The sequence below is a fragment of the Chrysemys picta genome, chromosome 13, assembly GCF_011386835.1.
Source record: "Chrysemys picta bellii isolate R12L10 chromosome 13, ASM1138683v2, whole genome shotgun sequence".
Taxonomy (NCBI): domain Eukaryota; kingdom Metazoa; phylum Chordata; order Testudines; family Emydidae; genus Chrysemys; species Chrysemys picta.
In genome coordinates, this window is record NC_088803.1 from 40,322,282 (window position 1) to 40,344,782 (window position 22,501).

The 22,501-nt window shown below is 40.3% G+C and overlaps 1 protein-coding gene across 7 annotated transcripts in view; it reads right to left on the reverse strand.

The window, feature by feature from the left end:
- Window positions 1-5,050: 5,050 nt before the first annotated feature.
- Window positions 5,051-22,501, reverse strand: part of NFATC2 (nuclear factor of activated T cells 2) — a 134,942-nt gene continuing 117,491 nt past the window's right edge. For 6 of the 7 annotated variants that reach the window (XM_065566006.1, XM_065566005.1, XM_065566004.1 and 3 more), the window contains exon 10: window positions 5,051-11,566. In XM_065566006.1, the coding sequence (XP_065422078.1) occupies window positions 11,511-11,566 (56 nt within the window). In that variant the 3' untranslated portion in view covers window positions 5,051-11,510. Of the gene's footprint in view, window positions 11,567-19,765; window positions 19,854-22,501 lie in introns of all 7 variants that reach the window. The other variant, XM_065566003.1, reaches the window with a different exon arrangement.

Consider the following 22,501-nt stretch of genomic DNA (forward strand, 5'->3'; position numbering starts at 1 on the left):
CAGTTATATATTGAGGGCCTTTAAAAAAAAATTGGGGAGTGATTGAAGCTGTTAATCAGACACATGGACCAGGAAAGGTCATCAAAAGGCCAACAGGCAGTAAGTTAGCATGGCAGTGGTAGAGAATGAGCCTTAACATAAGAAAAAGTTAAAAACTTTAGTAGGAGAAGGGATAGGAGATTAGAGAACTGATTTCGCTCCTTTCTTTTGTACCCAAGAGACTTTTGTGGTGTTAAGATAGGAAAGTATCAGTGGTGAATAATCAGTGCCCTTAGGTGGACTTGGAGTTCCAGTCTGAGAAAGAGCCAGCCTAGTCTATCTCTCCATCCAGTTTGCCAGGCACAATGATAGCAGATAATCCAGTTTGTTCCTCAGCGGGTCAACAAGGACTAGTCTGTTTGGGTTGCTAGTACCCTCATCAATAGCTGTCCTGAGCAAGCTGCCTTAAAGGCTGAGCCATCTCAATCTGGCTCTCCGAAGCAGCAGCACTAAATGATGCTAACCTTTGCGTGCATAGCTAGCATTGACATTGTTAGACAGTGCAAAGACAGAAATGAAAGTCACAACTGTCCAGTTCTAATTTTTTTAAACGTGTGTTTGTGTGTGTGTGTGTGTGTGTGTGTGTGTGTGTGTGTGTGTGTGTGTGTTACAGATTTCAGAATGACTTCCAATTTTTGACATAGTGGTTTTGTGTTTTAGGCATGCTCTCTGCTGTAGCGGATGGGGTAAACTAATTTGTTTTCATCATATGACCACAAAACTAGAATGGGGCTTAGTTAGCAGCAGCAGACAGAGCTGTAGGTGGGTGGTTGGGGAAGAGAACAGATGGAACTAAGACCCATCACTGCAATCAGCCAAAATACAATCTCTTTGGCAGTATTATATTAATTCACTGCACAGCAGCTGGGGGTTGCTGGGTAACTTTGCCCCTAAGCTCAGATGAACCTAATAACAGCCTTGCCAGGAAGGATACTTGAATAAGCTGTCATTCCCTCTGTTCTAGTTGTCTCATAAACCTGCTTTTAATGAGCATTTCAATACATTTGCCTGGTACTAAAGTATGGTTCATGGGGCTGTAATTCCCAGATTCACTACTAGTGTCTTTCCCAAAGATAGATAACACATTTGCTCCCATCCTCTGGAGTACTGGGGAGACTGGATATTTTTCATAGTAACTCAGGCCTTGTCTACACAAGAAAGTTTACAGCAGTTAAATTGATTTTAAAATCCATGTAGTTAAACCAGTGCAAGCCCCCCCGTGCCGACATTCTTATTTCGGTTTAAGAACCGTTTATTTCAGCTAACCTTAAACTGATTCCTAATTGACTTAAACTAAACTGAAACAAGCCTGGTTTATATTGAAATAAGAGTGGTTTAACTAAATCAGTTTAAACTCACACCTTTAGTTAAACCAGTTCAACTTTCTCATGTAGACATGGCTTCAGTCAGTTAATTCTTACATTTCTTTATTATCCTTGCATGTATGCTATCCGGAACTGGTAATGTAGTGTGCTTTAATATGTCAGTCTGTTCATACACCTTGGACACTTTGAGCACCTCCTCTGGTCTTCTTGCTTCCTTTTTTATGTAAGGGCACGATGTCTTCTGTGACACTGTTATGGTATAGCCTCAACGCTGATTGTATGTATTTTAATTTCCTTACTTTAGACATTATGGTCTCTTTGACCAGTTTCCTTTTCCTTTTTATTTAATATCCCCTTCCTAATGCTTAGTGTGTGAATACTAGGTTTTTGGTATGGTATCTCTCCTGATTATGATGATTCTATTACAATGACTATAACTATACTTGGTCACTATTGCTTCTTGAACCAACTCTCATGAGTAGGGCCCTACCAAATTCACGGCCATGAAAAACGCATCACAGACCATGATATCTGGTCTACCCCTGTGAAATCTGGTCTTTTGTGAGCTTTTACCCTATACTATACAGATTTCACAGGGGAGACCAGCGTTTCTCAAATTGGGGGGTCCTGACCCAAAATGGAGTTGCAGGGGGGGTCACAAGGTTATTTTAGGGTGGTCATGGTATTGCCACTCTTACTTCTGCACTGCCTTCAGAGCTGGGTGGCCGGAGAACAGCGGCTGTTGACCAGGCACTCAGCTCTGAAGGCAGTGCCCCGCCAGCAGCAGCGCAGAAGTAAGGGTGGCAATACCATACCATGCCACTCTTACTTTTGCGCTGCTGCCTTCAGAGCTGGGCGACGGGAGAGTGGCGGCTGCTTACTGAGGGACCAGCTCTAGAGGCAGCAGTGCAGAAGTAAGGGTGGCAATATCATACTGTGCCATCCTTACTGCTGCTGGCGGTGGCTCTGCCTTCAGAGCTAGGGTCCCGGCCAGCAACCGCCACTCTTCTGCTGCCCAGCTCTGAAGGCAGCGCCGCCGCCAGCAGCAGCGCAGAAGTAAGGTTAGCAGTACCGCAACCCCCCTACAATAACCTTGCAACCCCCACACCCCCCACACACAACTTCTTTTCAGGTCAGGACCCCTACAATTACAATAGCATGAAATTTCAGATTTAAATAGCTGAAATAATGAAATTTACAATTTTTAACATCCTATGTCGGTGAAATTGACCAAAATGGACCCTTAATTTGGTAGGGCCCTACTCATGCATTATTTAGCACAAAATCCAGAGCAGCCTTTTTACTCTTGTATTCTCTAGCACCAGCTGTTTCCAGAAGTCATAAAAAATTGCCTCTCTAAATCGTTCTTGACCAGAAACTGGAGGACAGCTAAAGTCACTAACTACTGTTTTCTTATTAGCTTTAATTGCCTCTTTGGTCCCTGTCAACACTGTGTCTCAGTATCCTTTCCCTTATCAGGAGGCAAGTAGTAGACTTGTATTTTTATTACTTGAGATTTGTATCCATACAGATTCTACTGCCTGGGTCCTCTGCACTCACCATCTGTATCTCTTTAGGTTCTATGGAACCTTGTAGGTTCAGGACTACTTCCCCAACTAGTTGTTGTGCCTTCATATCTTGGTAAATATCAACATTTGTCGTTCCACCATGTTTCAGTAAAGCCTATTATTAAAGATCCTCTGCCACAGCCTGATATTCCAGTTCACCTATTTTACTGTTTTGACTTCTTGTGGGATAGACCCTCAGTTGGTATAAATCACTGTAGCTCCAGTGATGTTAATGGATAGGCCAGCTGAGGATCTGGCCCTAATAGTTTTTATTTTATGCCATGTGCCTTCAGTCCTTTGCCTGACAATTTTATTTTTGTGATCTTCAGCTCCTTTTCAGCTGTAATTTCTGTCCTACACTTTGCTGGATAAGGAGTTGCTTTTTGTAGTGCTGCCACCCTAACAGATGTGTCTGTGCAATTTGAGTGTAGCTCAGCACCTGCTAGCTTTTCCCTGGGCTTCCAAGCCGCCCCCCTGCCCAATGTCCCAGTCCTCCCCCCCAAAAAAAAACAAAAACAAAAACAAAAAAACCCTCATCAATTTTCTGTGCCAGCAGTCTTAACAGTTATGGCGGAGGCCATAGGCTTTCCCTTTTTTAAAAAGTTCCTTGGTTGCTAATAAATGTAATGCCATTCTCTTTTCATCCATGCATTGGGACCTAGAAGCTAGCCTCTCTTGCCCCCATCTTCATGCTATCAAAGCTGTCGTGGGGACCATGATAATTAATTGGATTTACGATGTATTTTGCTGCACATTTACCAGGGGCCTTAATGGCAAACAGTTTAAACTTTGTACAGTGAATGCAATGCTGCTGAAAGGGCATTTATTACAGAACAAGGCATTTATCATGATGTATTTATAAAAAGAGCCTGGTATGAGACTGAAAAAGGGCTTCTTAAATGCAGTAAATTAAATTTGTTGTCAAAATCTTGTAGATCACTTATTTACACAGTGAAGCATGAGAGCTTGCAAGTTATCATACTAGACCCAGATGTTCATTAGAAACATGAATCTTTCTTCCTTACTACCTTGCTACTTCCTTATTTTGCTACCAAAAGAAATGTAGTTAAAAATATAATGTTGCAGGGGCATAAATGATCGGATTTAAACCTACAAAAGCCAGGACATTCACAGTTAAGAAAATTTGGGGCACTGTTGTAGGGTTCTGTTTTGGGCCCAAGAAATGAATTAAAGCCAGAGCATCAGCTCAGGTGCTCAAGTTTTCAGCCTTAACTGTGGAATTTCGAGGTTAAGTTACTTGCATTGTCCTGTGGCTGAATACAGCTAAAATTCTGTGTGCCATGTATTTGCTAGTCATAAAATGTTCTCCCTAGCCAGTAACAGCTTCTTTGTTGGCTAAGCTTGTCTGGTTTATGGGCTTCCCAGCCTTTGTGCAGTGTAGTAGGAGTTAAGAACTTCCACATGGTTCTTGCTCCGAGGCTTTTGTGAATAAGCAAAGCTTTTGCTTCTATGTCCAACAAATGCATCAAATATGCTTTGAATTTTCTGTTTTTAAATGCAAAGGATAATATTGATTTTGTTAAGGAAAATGTCTTTAATCGTATGCTACATAAACTTAAATGTTACTAAGAAATAATGGGCTTTCTGGGCACCTTTCCAGCACAGCAGTCTGAAAATGTACCTTTTAGTGTGTCCAGAAAAGAACTGCAGATTTGGGATTTAGATGAACACAAATTAAACGGACCACATCTCCAATAACTGTAAACTGTGTATATGAATACTTTGCTCAAATGGAAATTAAATTTGTACCTTTCCGTAACCCTCTACAGAGCATCTGTTAATTTGGCCTGTTTGGTTTTCTTACTAGGAAAACAGAAAATGACTGTTGAGAGCTAAGGATGGACTTTATCATTTCTTTTCACTATGTAATTCAATCTGAATTTCTACAGAAACCAGAGAAGACTTTGATTCACAGGGAGTTATCTAGTTTGCAAACAATGATGCCGATTCGGAAATTTTTACTCATACTAGCGTCACCGAAGAATCCCACTAAAGCAGTCTCATTGGGATTATTCAGGAGAGTGAATGTTACAAGATCAACCCTAATTACTGTAAATAAGGTGATACAGGTATTTAAGAACACACAAACACACATGCTGCAGATGTTATCCTTTGATTTATTGCTAAACTATCATAGTACAAGCTATATAAAAATATTTTACAGATAGGAAAAATCATTGAATTAGAGGTTAACAATGTTTTGCATAGGAATGTGTGTTATATAAACCCCTCTTCACTTGTTAAGCATAGACTTTTGCACAAGCAAGTTAGTAGTAAAATGTCTGTTTGAAAGTCATTTGCTCACTTCAGGTGAGTATCTGCATTTAACGCAGAGTGTTAGCTGAACATGGAGACTGTGACTTGAGCAGCGAGCCTGGGAATACAGGGATCACCAGAAATAGTTATTTTTTAATTGATTTACTTACTTATTGCCCAATTATGCCACCCTTACTGACACTGAATAGCACCTGACTTCACCCATAGTCTACAACCTGCCGACACCCATTGGACTACTCATGTAGTAAGGTACTGCTTAGCATGAGTATGAGCATTGCAGTCTAGGCCTTAGTACTATTTGAAAATAACCCATCTACTCTATAACAGATAGATGGATTGTTTGGAAACTCAGTGTATCCATGTAGCATCTGCATAGGTCATTATTGCTGGAATCTTCCAGCTTTTTTGTAGCAGTTTCAGGGGAGTTAGCGAAGGAAACTCGAAATATAAACTTTTCCCCTAATTGCCTCTCATTGGCAGCCTATATGATCATATACAGCTACCAGCACCTGCATTTGAAACTTTATTGCAACATTAGTCAGGTACCAGTTTATTTCTTTGGATTACACACAAGGAACAATTAAAAATAGATAAATCTTACATAGACTATAATAAGGTGATTGATGCTGGTTAAGCAAATTGTTAGCAACTGTCATTCACTGGGGTTACACAGTAGCACAGATGTAAGAGAAAGGTATACTAACTTCATGTGAAATGTTCAAAGGGGTGGATAGTTCATATTGTATTAAGAGCTAATTGGTACATTGGTGTCTATCCCTTTTCATATCAAGCTAAATGCTTTAGAATTAAGTGTGAAATCATGGACAATACGAAAAACACATCACAAATTCCATAGGAAACAGTAAGTAACTGAGTTTTGGGGAATCTGTGGTTCACTTTTTCTAAATCCAATTTAGGCACTTCTCCCAATTCCATAAGCACAAACAGTATAAATAACAAACATTCAATGTAGATACTAAATTGGGCCATCAGATAATTTAAAATGGGTCAAACACCACCAGGTTTGACCCAGTTTTATATCTTAAATTTAGACAGACATTTTCTTGAATCCATGTAAGAAACAATTGTTCTGTGATAAGTAGCAATTTGGAAACTGATTCATTGGAAAACAAGTCACATTGAAGTATTTTGAAAAATAGTGTGTTCAAAAACATGTTTGGAGTCTTTGGAACACTTATCAAATACCAACTTGAAATCATTTATCTTATGGGGGAAAAGTTCAATAACAAATGCATAGAGAAATTAATCCACTTGGAAAAAATGCAAAACAATCCTTTATAAATACCATTTCTAATGCAAAAGATGTTGCATATTTGGGGCAGATAAAAAGCATAGACACTTTTATTTTTTAAGATATCGATTACAAAATATATTAAAAAACATGCTAGCTAATTTTGAGAACTGTTTTGGATATATTATCAAGCAGCAGCATTTTTATACAATAGAGAATAACATAGTTATGTCTTTGGAAATATACTACATTCAGAAAATGGTGTATTCCTACAAGAAGAATGAAGTAATACATATTTACATGGATACAAATAAAGCAAGTGCAAAAAACATGGCTCTTCTACATTCTTTCTACCAATAAAAACACATACAATAGACACTTTCAATCCACTGCTGCTGTTCAGATCTTACATTTTGCTCATTCTCATGGAGAAAAACAAAACTGGGCTGCATATTTCATTGCAAATCTCTTCACAAGCAATTACTCCCCTGGCAAACTTTACTTACAACATTTGTAACTGACATAAAATCTTCCTTATAGCTGTCAACTCCCATTACGCTCTCAGACTGTTTATGTATCAAGAATGATTATTTTATTTTATATATTTATATAATTGATGCAACAGTTTATAGAAGCGCATCCTGTAATTTGCAGCCAAAGCTATGACGGAAAAGTGTGGGGGGAAAAAAAGACAGCTAGACGCACTTTGAGTTACAATGAGCCCCATGTACTTAGCATGGTATAACATTGATGGAAAACACATTAGAGTTGTTCACCCTGCAGACATTATATTTGGCGGGCCTTTGGTACAATAGCAGGAAGGCACTGTGGTGAAACATTCAGATAACTGAGGAAAGACAGAATTTCCTCATGTGCAAATATGGCTATTTTCCAGATAAAGTGAGAACAAATTACTCACAAATGCTATTAACTCTTCAAAGTTGAACCTAATGTTTCTACAGCGAGAGCAAGAGAGCAATTTTTATTTATGTAACAATATTAATACTGGAAAAACACTGCTTAGCAAAAAAAAAAAAAAAAGAAATAATTTAGTACTATATATTTTGAAGCTATTCAGCATAGCTATAACATTTTTAAGAGACAAAACTGCATAACGCTGTGTCTTAGGATCCTCCTCCCTCTCTCCAGAAATAAATATGAAGTTAGTTAAGACTATATTATTTATCGAATGTTTTGCATGTAAAATGATGACAAGCAGATACAGTAGTATAGGCAGACTCCATGTAGCTGTAAATAAAACCACTAAAATGTAGTCTATATTATATGCATGTATGAAGAGCCTTGATCCTTTAGCTGACATCATGCGGGTGCAGTGTTCTGTCCCTTTGGTGCCAGTCGCAGGATTGCAACCCAAGTATATAACATATGTGTGTATATGCTCATACACAAATATATCTAATTAGCTATGTGTTAAACTTAGGAAGAAAAGCATCCAGTTTAATGCAAGCGGCACTAGAACCCTTGCAGCACATAAAAATTACTATCCCACCCTACGCAGCCTAGCTCTCGAAGGAAAATGTAAGATCAATGGATTTAAAAATAAAAACAAAACAAGTCTTCCACCAAAATAGGAGAGAGAGCATGTTTAACAGGCAAATCCTGCAATGTGACTTCAGTGGAACTCCACGTGCGTGTCACATTGTAAGGATCAAAACCTTAGTTCCTGTTTGGTTTATACATTGATGTATCATGGTAAGAAAAGCCTAATATGTAAAATGGGGAAATGATGCAGGATGCTCAACTGATAATTTAGGGGCAGTGCCAGAACAGGTAGGCACACTTAATGGGAACACATGTACTATGATTTCACATTTCATTTGGGTAATTGCATGTTGAGATGACCAAGGTTTCTAGTGGATTTGTGTGTGCAATTACCCCATATACTTGTCCAAGTCAGGCATGCATTTGTGTGTATAATGCTGTTGAAAACCTGTCCCTTCTTGGGGTTTTATTTTTAAACTATCATTTAATGAGTTGCAGTGTTTTTAGAACATGCCATCTAGCCAATGTATTGTGTAAACAAAATAATTAGTTCACATATTTCTTTGTGCTGCTTATTAAAATCCAACAAGAAGAGAGTCCATACGGGAAAACAAATCTGCCAAGTAATTTTTATGGTAGCTTTTAATGACTTTATGCCAAAATTGTGTAAAACTGGAAAACTCACTACACACTTGCTCAAGTGAAGTCAGCTGAAGTAAACAACTTGTGCAAGATGACTTTGCTCCTTGAGAACCAAGACAATTCAAAACAATCGGATGTTTTGCCTGGAACTTTATCTGCCTTAAAAAGAACCAGAGATCTTAAATATCTCCTGGTACACTGCATTATTAAAGCAAGTCTCTGAGGAAATTAAACATATTAAAACATAGCACCTAGAGTTGTTGAATAATATACAATAATTCCACTACATCTAGGTCATTTTTAATTCATCATATTCAAAGCCCCAGGCTTGCTCCCATGGAAGCCAATGGCAAAAAGTCTATTGACTTCAATGGGTACAGGACCAGGACTTGAACCTTTTGTTGTATTATTTACAGATGGAGCATGTGTAGCTGGCTATATGAATGGCAGACTGAAACATCCACTGCTGGCAGTATTGTATGATAGTCACATTTAGTATTGCTGAAATGGCATATGGGAAAATGACCTTCTGAAAAAGATTCTAATCGTACAAAGCAGAATACCTTCCAACTGGAAGAAATGCTCCTGCTTGGTCTGTGTGTTACACTAACACTGTCTGCATGTATGAGCAGTATATGTTTGACCCATCTGAAAAAAAGAAGAAGCAAACTTCATGAGCAGGCCACATATCTAATCAACTTTTTGATTAAGAATAGAAAGGGGCTCCAGTAAGCCACAAAATTCTGTTCAGGATATAAACTCAGACTTTAAATGACCTAAGAAGGTTTGAATCCAGGCTTTTGGTTTTTCCCATTTGCAAAATTCTGATTTCAGATACTCCAAAGATCCTGGGTTGTTTAAGATCCAAGATTTTGGTTGAGGTCCATTTCTCAATCAGGCATTCTGAAGCTATGCAAAGGCTTATATCCTGGAGAGAGTTAGTGAAATGCTATCCATTAAATCTCTCCAGGATATAAGCCTTTGCATATCTTAAGTGGTAGAATTTAGTAGCAGAAAATATATATTTTCACAAAACTCATGAAGAATGGCTGTGCCAAACCCAGTACTTATTCCATGGGGTCTATGCACTTATCTTTCTTGCAGCATTGGGCAAACATTCTACAGAAGTTCTGATCTAATATTTTCATACAACCTAATTCATGCTGTCACCATGTAGACAAATGGGTACTGGCAATCCTTGCTTTGAAACCCTTGAGTCTTTAGCTAGTGTGCCTTCTAGAGGGATCTTTAGCACTGCAAATTTCCTACAAGCACTTTTAAGGATATTGATTTCATTAATTTAACAAAAGATTATTACATTTGTACATTATTACATTTGCTGCAATATTATGGTTAGCCCTTACTGTATTTCTTTATCCAAGTATTATATCTTTTTATCATGGCAGGGAAGCAATAACACACTGAAAATGGAAAGCGTGAAACTTGACAAGCTTACTAGCTGTGCATCTGCAAATGGCAAATATTATCCATATTCTGTTTCTTATTGTGATTAACTTTCATGAGCACAGTATATTCAAACTATGTGTTAGCACTAGAAGTCATACATAGCTAACTTATTAGACTAACAAGGAAGTTCAGCCTTTCTGTAAATTGCTGCTGGCTTTTCAAAGCAAAAGAAAAAAAGACAAATAAATGTGTGGCTTCTTTTAGATGTAATTACTTTCCCCTGCAGCTTGTATGGTTAAATGTTGTGGCTTCTAAATGAGAGCAGTTACGAATTGAAGGCAGGTTCTACATGAAAATAAACAGCAGCACTTTATTAGAATAAAAAAATTAAAAGCTGTCAATGTATTGGCTAACCAGTAATTTGGGTCAATCACAAAGTCTTTTGACAGGCATAATTCTGCTTGAATTTTGTAACTCCAATAGATGCATCCGCTTCATTTTATCAGGGGTTATTTTAACTTGGGCTGTACATTAGAAACGTTGAATTGCTCTTTTAACTTAATTCTCTTTAAGCATCCCTCTCCTTCAAAGGCACATCAACTCTGATTAAAAACAACAAAGAAAGTCCTGGATTCATGTGGCAACTACAGTGTGGTGTGCTGAGCACAGGAGTAGGAGTCAGGAAACCTGGGTTCTGTTCCCAGATCAGACTGAGACCTGGTCTAGTCTTAAATATTAGTTCAACATGGCTACACCCCTGTGTACTGTAGCTTTGCTGACCTAACCCTCAGGATAGATGCAGCTAGGTTGATGGAAGAATTTGTCCATTGACCTAGTTGCTGCCCCTGGGAGAGGTGGATTACCTACAGGGATGGAAAAACACCTTCCATCAATGTAGAACCCATAGTGTAGATGTGGCCTGACTCGTGCAAGTCCCTTAACTGATGGGTGCCTCAGTTACCCCCATTGATAACATTGGGAATAATAATGTGTGACCTGTGTTTGTAAAGGGCTTTGAGATCTGGATGGAAAGGTATTGCTATTTAAATGCAAAGTGTTGTTCATCTTATATAAAATGCAAGCACTCCCTCTCCCCTTATTTCCCGTTCCCATCTAATTAAGTGCTAATATATAACCACATTTGCTGTAGAACAGAGCTCTGGAGCGATGCCTTTCTTCTCCCTTATTATTATGATATATATATATATTTTTGCAGCAGGCAAGACACATACCGTGTGATATGAGAACAATACAATTTTTGGACTAAAGGAAGGGTGTCCTTTTGATGTTTACAGAGAGAGGTGGCGAGTTGCTTAGTCAAGGCTGTCAGCTTGATGCCAATACATTGTTCCTTGCATTGAATCGGTGCCTTGAGATGAACGATTAAGGAAGCAGAAGGTTGAAGGGGCAGTGGAAGGATCTAAACAGGTCAGTTATGGAAGGATTCAGTAAAAGTTGTCTCACAAATCTCTTCTTCTACGTCTGATTTCTGGCAGGGAGTCCAGAAAACTCCTTCCTGATAATTTCATTAACTGTGAAATGAAAAAGGGGAAAGAGATTTAGCATGTTCTGAAAGTGATGGGAATCCAAAGCAATCTGAGCAGGTTTTGCTATTAAGTCTCAAACATCCCCTTGACATTTTATAACAACATATCTTTTATTAACAAAAAACCCAAACACTCAGATAACTCAGTTCCCAACTGGATCACCAAAATGTGCATATGCATAAAATAATTCTTTTCCTGCTTCATAGACAAGAAGTCCCAAAGAGTCAGTGGATATTGACATTCTTACCAAGATGAAGTAAGAAAAATTAGAAAAGTGAAGCACCAAATTTTGGGAAGTGCATTTTTACACATGCCAAACTTGTGTGCTTGCATTGAAAATTCTGTGCAAGTAAGTCATGTGCAAAAGTATTTTTCTGAAAATCTTGCCCTTAACATATTTGTCGCATAGTGTATTTTTCTTTACAGCACAGAAATAAAACTTCCATGTTCCATGCCTCTTTATGCAATTATTACTCTAACCTCCTGACATTGTGTGCTGGTAACTAATAATAAAGACCAACAGAATGCATTAGTGTACTCCCTTCCTTGCTTTTCTATGCAAAAACCCAAAACAACATCATTATGTGTTACAATATACAGTAGAACCTCAGAGTTATGAACATCTCGGGAATGGAGGTTGTTCATAACTCTGAAACATTTGTAACTGTGAACAAAATGGTGGTTCTTTCAAAAGTTTACAACTGAACATTGACTTAATACAGCTTTGAAACTTTACTACGTAGAAGAAAAATCCCCCCCACCTTTTTTTAGTAGTTTACGTTTAACACAGAACTGTATTTGCCTTTTTTTTTTTTTTTGGTCGCTGCTGCTTTTTTTCCGGTTCCAAATGAGGTCCGTGGTTGACCAGTCAGTTCATAACTATGGTGTTCATAACCCTGAGGTTCTACTGTAGTATGCAGTGTTGTAGTTATGTCAATCCCAGGATATTAGGTAATATCTTTTATCAGACCAACTTCTACTGGTGAGAGAGAGACATGCTTTCAAGCTTACAAAGAGCTTTTCTTCAGGTCTGGGAAGCGTACTCCCACATAGTTGTTATTGGGGCATTTAGTGCACCGGATAAGGTACACCACATGTAGTGATAGGCATATGTAGGATCCACAGATTTGAAAGGTGTGTTGTGGGGAGGGGGAAGGATTTCCTGAATCCCCTCTTCTGGCCTTCAGACAGCCGCCCAACCCCTCCAAGCTCAGCAGAAGAAGAAAATTCCCCACACACCAGGACATACCAACTCAAAGCGGCATCAGACCCTGCCAGAACAACTGATGCAAAACCTAGCCATATCTCCACTGCTAAATGGAGATAATGGGTAGCTATCTCATTTGGAGGTGACATTACCTGATTTGTATCTGGCACAGCAATTATGTGTGCATATTTTTGCCAGAATTTGCTATTTGTGGGTTCAGTTTAACCTCTCGGAATCATGGCAATTGCATTTGCAAATAAGGTGCATAATTATGAATATATGGGCCTCTCAATCGATCTTGGTAAATTCTTGTTAAAATCATAATAACCAAATATTCAAAATTTTAGAAGCCCAGATCTATGATCAAAATTACTTCAACTGCTTGTGTAAATTGATTATATGCTCACAATAGTAAGTACCTTACTAATTTTTGCATGCAATTACTGGGGGTGCATTACAGATGGATTAGTCCAGAACACCAGATCCAAACTCTCTTCTTGCCCCAAATCTTTGGTGAAAATTCAGATTTGGATCCATTTCCAGATCCGAATGGGCCCATCTCGAATTGCTCTTGCAATCACGGGCACACCTTTTTGCATGGGAACTTAGAACTGCCATTTGAATTTTTGTTGGAACTAGTTCACTTAAAACAATATGTATCCTCTGCCCAAGCCACTGTACAGAGAGAGAGAGAGAAATGCCAATTTAGGAAAGAACTTATGCGCATGCTTCAGTACCCTATCTGAATAAGGAGATGCTTTTCTGAAGCAGGGTTAGAAAGAGATCAAAATACATTGAACCCTGTTTAATTAATCAGAGAATGAACCTAACAATAGAATAAAAATTCAGTGCCACATGTTAAGATGCCATAAAAATGAATCTGTTAAGGGCAAGGACTGCTTAAAAGACACAGTGCCAGTGTAACAAACCAGCTGGTGTTTCATACTATAATAGTGTCCCTTTTGAAAAAAAACTGTAGGGTGCAGTGATCTGTGCTTTATTCTGCAGACGGAATTTGGACTCCCCACACCGATGCAGCAGAGCAGTATTAAGTTCAATGCATTCAGGGCTTCTACACACCTATTTAGAGGGAAAGTAGGTTCTACCCCTCCGTGCACAGAAATCCCACTAGCAGTACACCTCAGAATTTAGCACATCTTCCTAATTCCAGTCAGGATATGCTTTCATGTTCCTGACCTGGATTTGATTGTTGGAGGCGCCTACTGAAAAGCAGAGGTATGCTAGAAAAAACTATTATACAGCGAAGGGGATTTTTACTATCTCCTCATGCCTAAACTTCCACCTGCCATATCTTATATCAGCTTCTGCCCGTAACCGCTTGTGCAAGTTCACTGAAACAACTGTATAGCTGAAGGTTATTAGCTCTGTTGTGGTTCTGAGGCTTTGCAGTGTAATCAAACTGCCAGTGGGAGGTGAGATTGCTCTAGTTTCATGCAAAACCGACTTAGGCTCAGCTTAAAGGACTTCCTGTTTTCTCTACCCAGGAAATGAGAGGAGCAGATCTTCAATGGAAATTTTCATAGCCTCTGCTGCTAAAAATAGCAGTGAGGTGAAAGAAGTGGGCACCGACTCTACGGGGTCATTTCCTTTATAAAAAGGAGTGGGCTGAAACGGCAGCCTGATTTATTTATCAACACGTTTGTTCATTCAGTCAGTGTATCAAAAACATATTGTATGTGCATTTCCTGTCAATTTAATACAGCCACCTCATATGGAAACAGGACATTCTTCCTGATGACAAGAGGTCATTTCAGTCTAGCGAGGGCTAATATTTTAGCTGGAAACAAGAAGGTGAAAAAGACTTACCCTATTTGGAAAATAGACCTAAACTAATCTTTGTAAACTTACTGCGGGAAATTCGTCTGGGATACTGAATTTTTTTTCTTTTGTTTCTACTGCTAAAAATAAAACTTGAGTAAAGCAAAAACTGCAGGGCAGGGCTGCCAGGCTAACAGTACAGCGACAGGAGAACAGCTACTATCTGGTCTCCAGTGCAAATATGGATGACTCTGTAGCTGGTAGGTGCAAAACAGTGTGGACAATGTAGTGAGGCCGTTGAAATCTAGCGGTTATAGGGTTTATTTGACAGTCAGCTTCACTTTCCTCCCCGCAAGTTGAATTCATTTGCATTGCAGGGTTTTATTGGCTGAGGTGACAGGGTGGACAGCAGTGACTGTACAACAATAGAAACAACAGAGCAACACAGTGAACCAGACAGCTTTGTAACCTGACTGGTTACTGTTTCTTGGACTGCGGTGGGGCTTCATGGGTGTACACAGGGGCAGAGGTTTGTCTGTGCTATGGCGGGTGAGGCTTTTGGTTCCTGAGGGCTGCAGAGCAAACTCTCATTTTTGTATATATTTATTACTAATGAAAGTCAGAATGAGTCGATAAGGCTGTAAAGTAAGCTAGCCAGAGGCTGCTGTCTTCTTGCTATAAATGGGCCTGAGCCACAACACTGCAGCTTTAAGAGAAGGACCAGCAATCCTGTTTGTACAGCACCTAGCACACCTGGGTCCTAGCCCAAAATGGGGGCTCCGAAGCACTACTGCACTACAACTAAATAAAATAACAGCAACTGGAGCCAATCTTCCCAGCTCAGGGTTATCTCGACACTGGGCTGAATGAAACCATTCATGTTGAACCTGTCTTTCTCGGTATTTTGGGAGAATCTGAATCCCTATCCAGATCTGATTTTAGTGACCTGAGTTTCTATAGTGGGCTGACTGGGAGCTACAAATCCAGACACACCCAAACTTTGGAGGAAGTTTGCATTCTGATCAGACTTTCATCTCTAAATGTCTCTTTTTGTGGTAGCATAGGCCTGGTCTACACTACACAGTTAGGTCGACGTAAGGCAGCTTACATTGACCTAATTATGTCAGTGTACACTCTACAGCCTTGTCCCGCAGATGTAAGTGCCCTACTTCATGCTGACATCATAACTCCATCCCCGTAAGAGGCGTAGCGCTTACGTCGGTGTAGTTAGGATGACGCAGCGTCTTGTAGACACTGCGTTACTTATATCAGCTGTTGGCTGTCTTGTCAAGAAAGCTGGTCAGTTAGAACCCGGCAGCCCCCAGCTCCCCACTTCTAGCTGGGCTGCTGCCCACAGGCTCCCTGCTCAGGGAGCCAAGAAGTTCAGGCGGCTGCCCTCTGCTCCCGCTTGAGAGCCGGGAGGCAAGAGCTGAGGGCATAGCTGGACTCCCAGTGGAGAGCTGCACAGATCTGAGAGCCCTGACTCTCAGTCCTCCCTCCCCCCCGCCCCCTTCAGTCAGTGGAAGTGCTGTGGGTGAGGATGCGCACCACCGACAAAAGCAGGGTAGTTATTGCACTGGCTGTAAGTCGACCTATCTTTGGTCGACTTACAGCTGTAGTGTAGAAATGCCCATAATTAAAATATCCAGTATAGGGTGGACACTTCCGCATCCCCAGAATACCGGACATTCCAATATTTCCAGGAACGGCGTGACCCTATCCCTGCTGACATGACTTCACGTGCACTGTGCAAGTGAAATCACGCTGCATGGAGGAAGCCATTTTGAAGACCACCTCCCCCCTACTCCCACTGGCGTGATCTCATATGCACGGTGCATGCTGGGGAGGTGAAGGTAGCGTGCCATTCAAAATGGTTTTCCCCGTCTTTGATACCAGATACAATCACATCCAAGTTTGTCTCAATACTGGAAAGAGGCCAAACCTTAGCAAAAGAGGAATGTCTAAAACTAGAGCAGACAAATGGCCTGCCTAGTCCAGTATCGCTACTCATTAGTTGAGAGTAAACAGAAATGATCTGACTAATGAATAAAATGTTATCATCTTAAGGTGCCTGTTGTGTGCCTGCTTTGTAGTGGACTGTCACCTATGTTGAAGCCAGAAGAGCTGATAAAACAGGACAAGCCACATTATGAGGACATAAACAAACATTATGAAAAGTAAATAATAAAGAATGCACATTTAAATAATATCTGATGTCAGCTGAACAGAACAGGGAAATTCTCAGGCCAGAATTCCTACTGCAGCTTATCCTTGTGTGTGACTCCATTTAATATGGAATGCATCAGCCCTAATACTTGGAGATCCCTGCAGTAGCTACAAGCAACAGTATGGCTCAAACACCATGCATTACTGCAGTCTGCATTACTTTGGGTTATTTAGTACTTTACTGTCCAGTTTTCTAAGGGCCTTCAAAACTATGACTGCAACAATGTCCTCTCCCCCATATTTGCACATGCAAATAAGCACCTGAGCAACGTGAGGCAGTCGCTTTTCTATTAGATACCCATTTGGCACATGCAAATATTGGCTGTGTCATGCACAAATATTGAGCCACATTTTCAATAGGATGGCTGCCATTTTGTGAGTGCAATTTGCACTGGTAATTTTGTACTTGACTTGGATTATGGTCATGAATTGAAGTTGGCGTCTTCAGTGACCTACATTAAGGGACTGTGCTATGGCCACAGTGGTGGCTGGTGCCTTTCTTGAGGAACGGATTTTACCCCTTCATGCGAGGGGGAGGGATAGCTCAGTGGTTTGAGCATTGGCCTACTAAACCCAGGGTTGTGAGTTCAATGCTTAAGGGGGCTATTTAGGGATCTGGGTCAAAAATCTGTCTGTGACTTGGTCCTGCTTTGAGCAGGGCGTTGGACTAGATGACCTCCTAAAGTCCCTTTCAGCCCTGCTATTCTATGTTTCCCTGCACAAGCTTGTTTATTGGTCTCTGTGCAAGAGGCTGGATTCTATCTTCTCTGATTTCGATATTATGGATCCATAGGAAGGGCTTGTAGTTGGGGGATCTAGACTGGGTCTCACAAGACCTGGGTGCTGTTGGCAGCTCACCACAGACTTCCTGCGTGACCTTGGGCAAGTCACTTAAACTCTCTGTGCCTCAGCTCCCCATCTGCTCAATAAGGATAATAACGTTCACCTGCCTCATGGGAGTGTGTGAGGATAAATTCATTAATGTTTGCAACGAGCTATTTTACTGTGGCCTTTATGAGCCTAGACAGATAAAACCCTAAGAGTCGAAATCCATATGAAAGATCTGAATTCTTTCAACCCTCAGTTCAGGTGTCTGTGCTGCTTTACAAAGGGCCACGTCCACATTATACAAGGGGGTAGATCCTCAGCTGGTGTAACCTGGAATAGGTCCACTGGAGTCATTGTGGAGGGGTTTAAATTACAGATGGCAACTCCACTAGAAAAAGGGTCCAGAATTGAATGTCCCTTTGACTTTTCAGTTTAAATCTGTATTATTGAAAAAAGCCTGCATGTAAATTTGTAGTAAAGCAGCTCTCTGCAAGGCAAAGAAAACAGGGTCAAAACTCTGGCTTGGTCTACACTAACCCCCCAAATCGAACTAAGGTATGCAACTTCAGCTACGTGAATAACGTAGCTGAAGTTCGAAGTACCTTAGTTCGATCTTACTTCGGTCCACACGCGGCAGGCAGGCTCCCCCGTCGACTCCACGGTACTCCTCTCACCGAGCTGGAGTACCGCAGTCGACGGCGAGCACTTCCGGGTTCGACTTATCGCGTCCAGACAAGACGCGATAAGTCGAACCCAGAAGTTCGATTGCCAGCCGCCGAACTAGCGGCTGGGTATAGACGTACCCTCTGATTTGCAAAACTCTTGTGTGCCAGGCTTGTGCTCAGAGCAACTTTTTACAGATGAATAATAAATCCCTAAGAAAAGAAGGGGGGGGGGAGATTAATTTTAGAAAACAACCTGCCTATCCCATTGCAACAGGGAAGTTAGTGGGAATTGTAGTACCCATGTATACATTCAAGTCTAGCCACTTAAAAAGAGTAGAAGCCTTAAAGGATTCTTGCTAGCACTTTTACTCTGAGGATGTTAACCAGCAACAGCACAAGGACTGTTTTTGTATTTTTGCTGGTTAACATCCTCACAGTAAAAGGACTGTTATTACTAACGTCATGGGCTGACGATGCAAGATCCCAAGTTTACATGCACATGATAAAGTCACAGTTTTAATAAATAAATGCATTTAAAAAAATCAAACCCCGTCTTGACAAATAAATTTAAAAGCTTGAGCCAAATGAAATATCCAAGGAAAGATAAAAAAAAAAAAAAAGAAAAGGGGGTCATGGAGTTCTCAATCAAGCAATGCTCCATTCTAATCAGTGGGCCAAAGTCAGACTTGATTTAAGTGGATGTGATGCCACTTAAAGTGAGCTTGATTCTCTTCTCACTTACGACCCTACCCAATGATCATTGAAATCAAAGAAAATACTCTCACTGGCCGTGGTGGGCATTGAGTCAGGTCCTTGTGGCTGCATAAATCAGAAGTAATTCTTAGTCACATCATTGCAGCCATGCCACCATAAAACCAGGGCAAGTGAGAAGACTCTCTTGCCCAGGTGGAGTCCTGTGACAGTGAAGTTTGCAGGATCTGGCCCAAAATTCTCACTAAAGGAGATGAAACTAATCTGCGTTGCAGGATAAATTCCCCTCTCTTCTCTGTGCTGCAGTTCAGAAATCCTGCTTATTCATGGACATTGCCAGGGGTTCTGCATGTGAAACAAGTGCAGAATATACATGAAAGAACTGACTGCATGTAAGAGACCCACAGTGAGGAGTGGAGAGGACGATCTTTCCTCACAGTTGTAGAATGATGTGTTTGCTAGGAACACAGTTTGATACACCCAGGCGAACTGCGGGTTCTAATGACATAAGGTAGGCACCACATGTAAATGTCAATATTCTTATACACAGAGCATGCACAATCCAATGCCTTTTCCCTGCCCACCAAGCCCCAGATATTTCAGGAAATCTACAAGGTATATAAAATGGAAGCAAGAGGAATTAAAAAAAAAAAGATTTAAAAGCTTTTAAGCCAAATTAAAAGTGGCAGGATTTTTAATTTTGTTTTAAAATAAGTATAAGGTTAAGAAAACACACAGCTGGAGAAAAGGCAGAAAAATATCAATTACCTTTTACTTTGATTGCTTGGATCAAAGATCACAGTCATTCTGTTTCATATAATGTTTTGTATCCAGCTAAGGTGTGTATCTATCAGCTCTGAAAAAGATTTGCAAAACCATTTTTGAGAAAAAAATTGTAACCTTCAGCCTATTTCATAAGGCCAAATGTTACAGTTATCGGCTACTCTTTCATTGTGTGTCTTAGTTTATTAAATGGACATTTCGGCATACACAATACACAAGGCAGAACTTAACCGCTGACCTTTTATTGGCTCAGATCCAGCACTCTATTTTACTGGGTTTTTTTGCATTTCCTAACTGATATTATTATCTAAAAATGAATATTAAAAATTATCCCGATAAATTACCTTGATTCAAACTGTACGAGACGTGCCAATAATTTGATCTGAGATTTCTGAGGCACAGGAGGTTCATGTGTCTTATAAGCCAGGTCAAAGACTAGTCACTGCCTTTTACAGTAATTCCATATAATTATCATCTTAGAGGCCCAAATGAAACATGATACAAATATGCCAAATCTAATCTCAGCCTCTTTTAGATTACCCGATGGCCATGTAAATGCATTAGATTTTTGCATTTTCTATGAAGAACAGGAAAGTTATGTGCAAAGAAATTCTGAAAGTTACAGCTTTGCTTCAACCACAAAGGAGATGAAACTTTTTTCTCATAAAATGGCCATACTTTATAGTCAGTTTCTTTTGATCTGTCAGATATCTTTAGATTTCCTTTAAATTCATTGTGAAAACCTTTGGCTCCTATTTAAACACAGTGCAGAGATTTTAAAAAATCCTCACAGTATTAAAGGAATAAAAATGCTCTTTCAAGAATAATCTAATTTTGAGATTCAGAAATGTCTTTGCAGTTAGATTTCAGTTGGCTATATACAGAAGAGAAATGTTTTACTTGGCTCCCTAAGATGGTGCAGCCACATATTATGTGCTTGATCCTACCATTCAGTACATGAAATACGTTATACCCTCTATCTTGGAAAACTATCCTTTGAACATGTGAGCACATCAACTTCCTACAGTACAGACTCAGATATATCAGGAGGAAGAAGCCAAGCCGCAGCAAGCTACACTGGTAAAAAATACCGGGGGACTTCTTAGTTTTGTAAACAACAGAATGAAAGATACATTCTGGGATCTAGAAAGAGGTACTCAGCTCATACTCATTGAATGACTCCTAATGTATTCATCTGTTACAAAATTCCACTCCCTGATTTAAAGAACAGACTTGAACCCCTCCGGGACCCATTCCTCCTTCTCCTCTCCATTAGCTGTGTGTTTCCTTACTCTCCCACCATCCCTCACATAACCGGCTAGGTTGTTAATGTCATTTAATTGAGCAAACTCTTGAAACAAGTTAGATATGTAAAAGTAAATGGTAATTCTGTCCCCATACCCAATCTTGATCCCTGTTTAAATGGATTCAAAACCCATCCAACCAACAAGATCTTTCCAGGAATCTCACATATCATCTAGAAAGCAGATGCAAAACAGAATCTAAATACATTGCGCTGCAATGAAGTAATATTTGCACTTGTGGCTAGAGCCTGGCTCCACGTAGATTTATATCAAAACTCCCATCGAGTTCAGGGGACCTGGATTTGGTCCAGGATGTTCTGAATACCCTCTAGTTGTCATACTTCAATAGGGCTACTTGCAAAGTAAGGAACAAAGAAGAGAAAATGGCTATTGTGCTACTGTACCCAGAATTCTTAACAGGAAGCTGGGCAGGTCTGTGAGCGAAGAGTGAAAAAATACAACATGTGTCTGTTCCTTTCAAACCCAAAATCTCCTGTGTGCAGAATGCATCACAAGTATTGAGGGAAAATTCTAGACAGCTCAGTAATTTGCTCACATCACTGATTATTATGATCCTAGAAATCCAGAGTGGATTTTGCATATTTCTATTATTGTCAATGTCCCTCCTGACAGGGAAGTTGGGCCCAGGGCCAATGGGGGGGGGGGGAAAGCCGGTACAAATTACCGGGGCCCGGTGGTCCAGAAGGGAGCCCGGGGCCTGGCTTCCCCCCCTCTCATCAGCCCTGTTTAGCTGGTCTGCCCTTGCGGGTGGGGCCCGAAAATTTTTTTTCACTGGGGCCCAAACCCGCTCTCACCAGCCCTGGTTGGGCCTCAACTCTTTTATAAAAATTCACCTTTAAATGTGTCACTAAAAAGTGTTATCTCGTGGTTAGAGCACAAGACTAGCTGCTAGCACGCCTACGCTTGGTTCTCAGCTTTGCCACTAACTTGTCATGTAGCTTTGGCCCAGTCACAGAGGCCAACATTCTCCGAAGTCTCCACTAAGAGTCTCATTTTCAAAGGTACTGAGGTGCCTAAAGATGCAGACCAGTACCTAATTGGGTTTTCAGAATTGCCTAAGCAGGTTAGATGCCTAACTCCTGGAGCCACCTCTCTGCATCTTTAAGCACCTAAATATACATTTGAGAATTTGTCCCTAAGTGTCTAAGTCTTTAGATGTCCACCTTGAAGTACTCAGGGCAGTTTGCATAAACTTCAATCAAGTTATATCTCTACCCCGATATAACGCGACCCGATATAACATGAATTTGGATATAACGTGGTAAAGGTGAATGTATACAGAGAGAAAAAATGGAGCTGTTTGCCAGAGCGTAACTAATTTGAAATTTGCATTGGCCCCAGACTCCATTCCTATAACTGTGTGCATAGTTGTTGGGTTCCTTTACTGTTTTGCCAT